The 2,159-nt window shown below is 49.4% G+C and overlaps 1 protein-coding gene across 1 annotated transcript in view; it reads left to right on the forward strand.

The window, feature by feature from the left end:
* Positions 1-5: 5 nt before the first annotated feature.
* The window catches only part of SDPR (serum deprivation response), a gene marked incomplete at its 5' end in the record, with an annotated part of 8,220 nt that continues 6,066 nt past the window's right edge, over positions 6-2,159 (forward strand). Inside the window, one exon of the mRNA XM_009587428.1 lies at positions 6-32. Coding sequence (XP_009585723.1) covers positions 6-32 — 27 coding nt within the window. The remainder of the gene's footprint in view (positions 33-2,159) is intronic.

The raw sequence follows: 2,159 nt of genomic DNA on the forward strand, positions 1-2,159 counted from the left end.
GGCGGGACCGCTTCAAGGTGCTCATCTTCCAGGTGAGAGGCCCTGCGGCCACCCAGTGTCCCCCCCGGCCACCGCGCCCTGCATCCCCCCGCACCTTCCTCCCGAACCTGGGGGGAAGAGCCCGTTTCTGCTAACTCCTAGCAACACCGGGGAAAGAGCAGACTTGCTACTAACTCTTAGCAAACTTGGGGAAAGAGTCTGCTAACTCCTAGCAACACCGGGGAAAGAAAAATGCCCACTTTTACTCTTAGCAAACTTGGGGAAAGAGCCTGTTTTGCTAACTCCCTGCAAACCTGGGGAAAGAGCTGTCTTTTTTGCTAACTCTTAGCAAAGACGGCGAAAGAGCCCTTTCTTCGCTAACTTTTAGCAAACTGTGGGGAAGGAGCCCTCTTTTACGCTTGGCAAATTGGGAGAAAGAGCTGTCTTTTACTAACTCTTAAGCAAGCCTGAGGAAAGAGACCTTTTTTTGCTAACTCTCAGCAAAAAAGGGGAAAGAGCCACCTTTTATTCTCAGCAAACTTGGGGAAAGAGCCACCTTTTACTAACTCTTCGCATACGTGGGCTTATTACTCAAGCCAAGCACATAGAGGGGGTTTTGGTTGTTGGTTGTGGGGTTTTTTTTTTAAGCAAACTTGTAGAAAGGGCCCTTTTTTTTTAGTAAACTCTTGGCAAACTTGAGAAAAGAGCCCATTTTGCTAACTTGTAGCAGTGCCCCTAAAAACCGCCCTTGCATCTGCCCTCAGAAGCAGGAGAGCAGCAGCGCTGCAGCTCCCTGTCGCACTCAGCCTCACGCCCCGCTTCGCACCTCAGGCTGTTCTGGCCCATTCAGGGATGAGCTAAAAATTCAGCTAAAAACTCAGCTTCCTGGGAGTCCATCCAGTGATAGCAGCAGTTCGCATATTTTCCCCTTTTTAAGCAATGGTCTGGACAGAACACGGCGTGAGCTTTAACTAAACACAGGACGTGACTTTTACATCTTTTTAAAAAAAAAAAAAAAAGAAAAAAAAAAAGAAAAAGAAAAACCCCAGACAGACCTCCACAACTCACTGGGGGAAGGAAAGAGAGCGAGCACGGGGCTGGAGCAGCCACAGGTCGGGCACATCACCAGCTCCTCAGGCTAAACTTGTCGGCTGCACGTTACGTCTGTCAGTAGCTAACTCCAATCCTTGGGTTGTTGGGGTTTTTTCTATTTAAACAAACCCAAAACAACAGAGCAGAACTTGCTTTTAAAAGCTGGCAGGCCTGGTTAGTGCACAGGCGCTTCCCCCAGAAAGGAAGCCCCCACCTCCCTGCTTATTGTTCTCCCAAATTACCGTCCGGGCTTGTCAAGCCAGAAGAGGAGGAGCTGCGGCATGTACCGAGCATGGTGGTTTCCACCTTAGAAGGAATGTGGAAATTATTCCAGGGACTGGGTAAATTAAAAGACACATGTTCTCTAGACTTCTCCAAGGAATTTAAGATCCGTTGCTGTAAGTCAAAACATTGCCATCTCCCAGGCCGTGTTGGCTAACGCCTGCCTCCTGTCTCCAGGCTCAGACCTAGACCTTGAACGCTTCCCGTGGGGAGGGGGCACCAGCTCGGCCTGTGGGAAGGTAATTTTGTGGCATTTCTGCTACCTGCGAGCGTGAGAATTAAGGCCTTGCTATTGCAACTACAGCATCTTCCTCCAGAGAACCCAAATTTTAGCATTTTAAGATGACATAGTGTGTAGAGGAAAGACAGAAACACAGCTGTGTGTGGGCAGTTAGGGTTGCCTCAGCCAGGGATCCCCACTACTGCTGCCTAGAGGCAGTGATCTGCAGGCACTGGGTAAAAGGACTGGTAAAACTCGCCAAGAAGGGTTTGAAGGGTAAAGCAGCGTCCCAAGAGGGGAGGGTTGGTTGGCTTGTTCCCCGACACTAAATAGTATTGCAAAGCTAAGGCCTATTTAAACCTCCGAGCCTTTCCTTAATACTAGGTCCTAAAGTGCACAAACCTAAACCAAATAACACGGGTCCATGTCCCAGAACAACAGCTAAAGAAAATCCACTGCTGCTCCACCGCCTGTCACGGGGGTGGTGCCTTTGGACAGGACGTCTGTTCTTCATTGCTTTTACAAGGATTTAGTTGACTGTGTTCCCGTCTCTCACTGGAAAATATGTTGTCATGGCGGGGGGGGG

This window comes from Fulmarus glacialis, unplaced genomic scaffold, assembly GCF_000690835.1.
Source record: "Fulmarus glacialis isolate BGI_N327 unplaced genomic scaffold, ASM69083v1 scaffold10151, whole genome shotgun sequence".
Classification (NCBI taxonomy): domain Eukaryota; kingdom Metazoa; phylum Chordata; class Aves; order Procellariiformes; family Procellariidae; genus Fulmarus; species Fulmarus glacialis.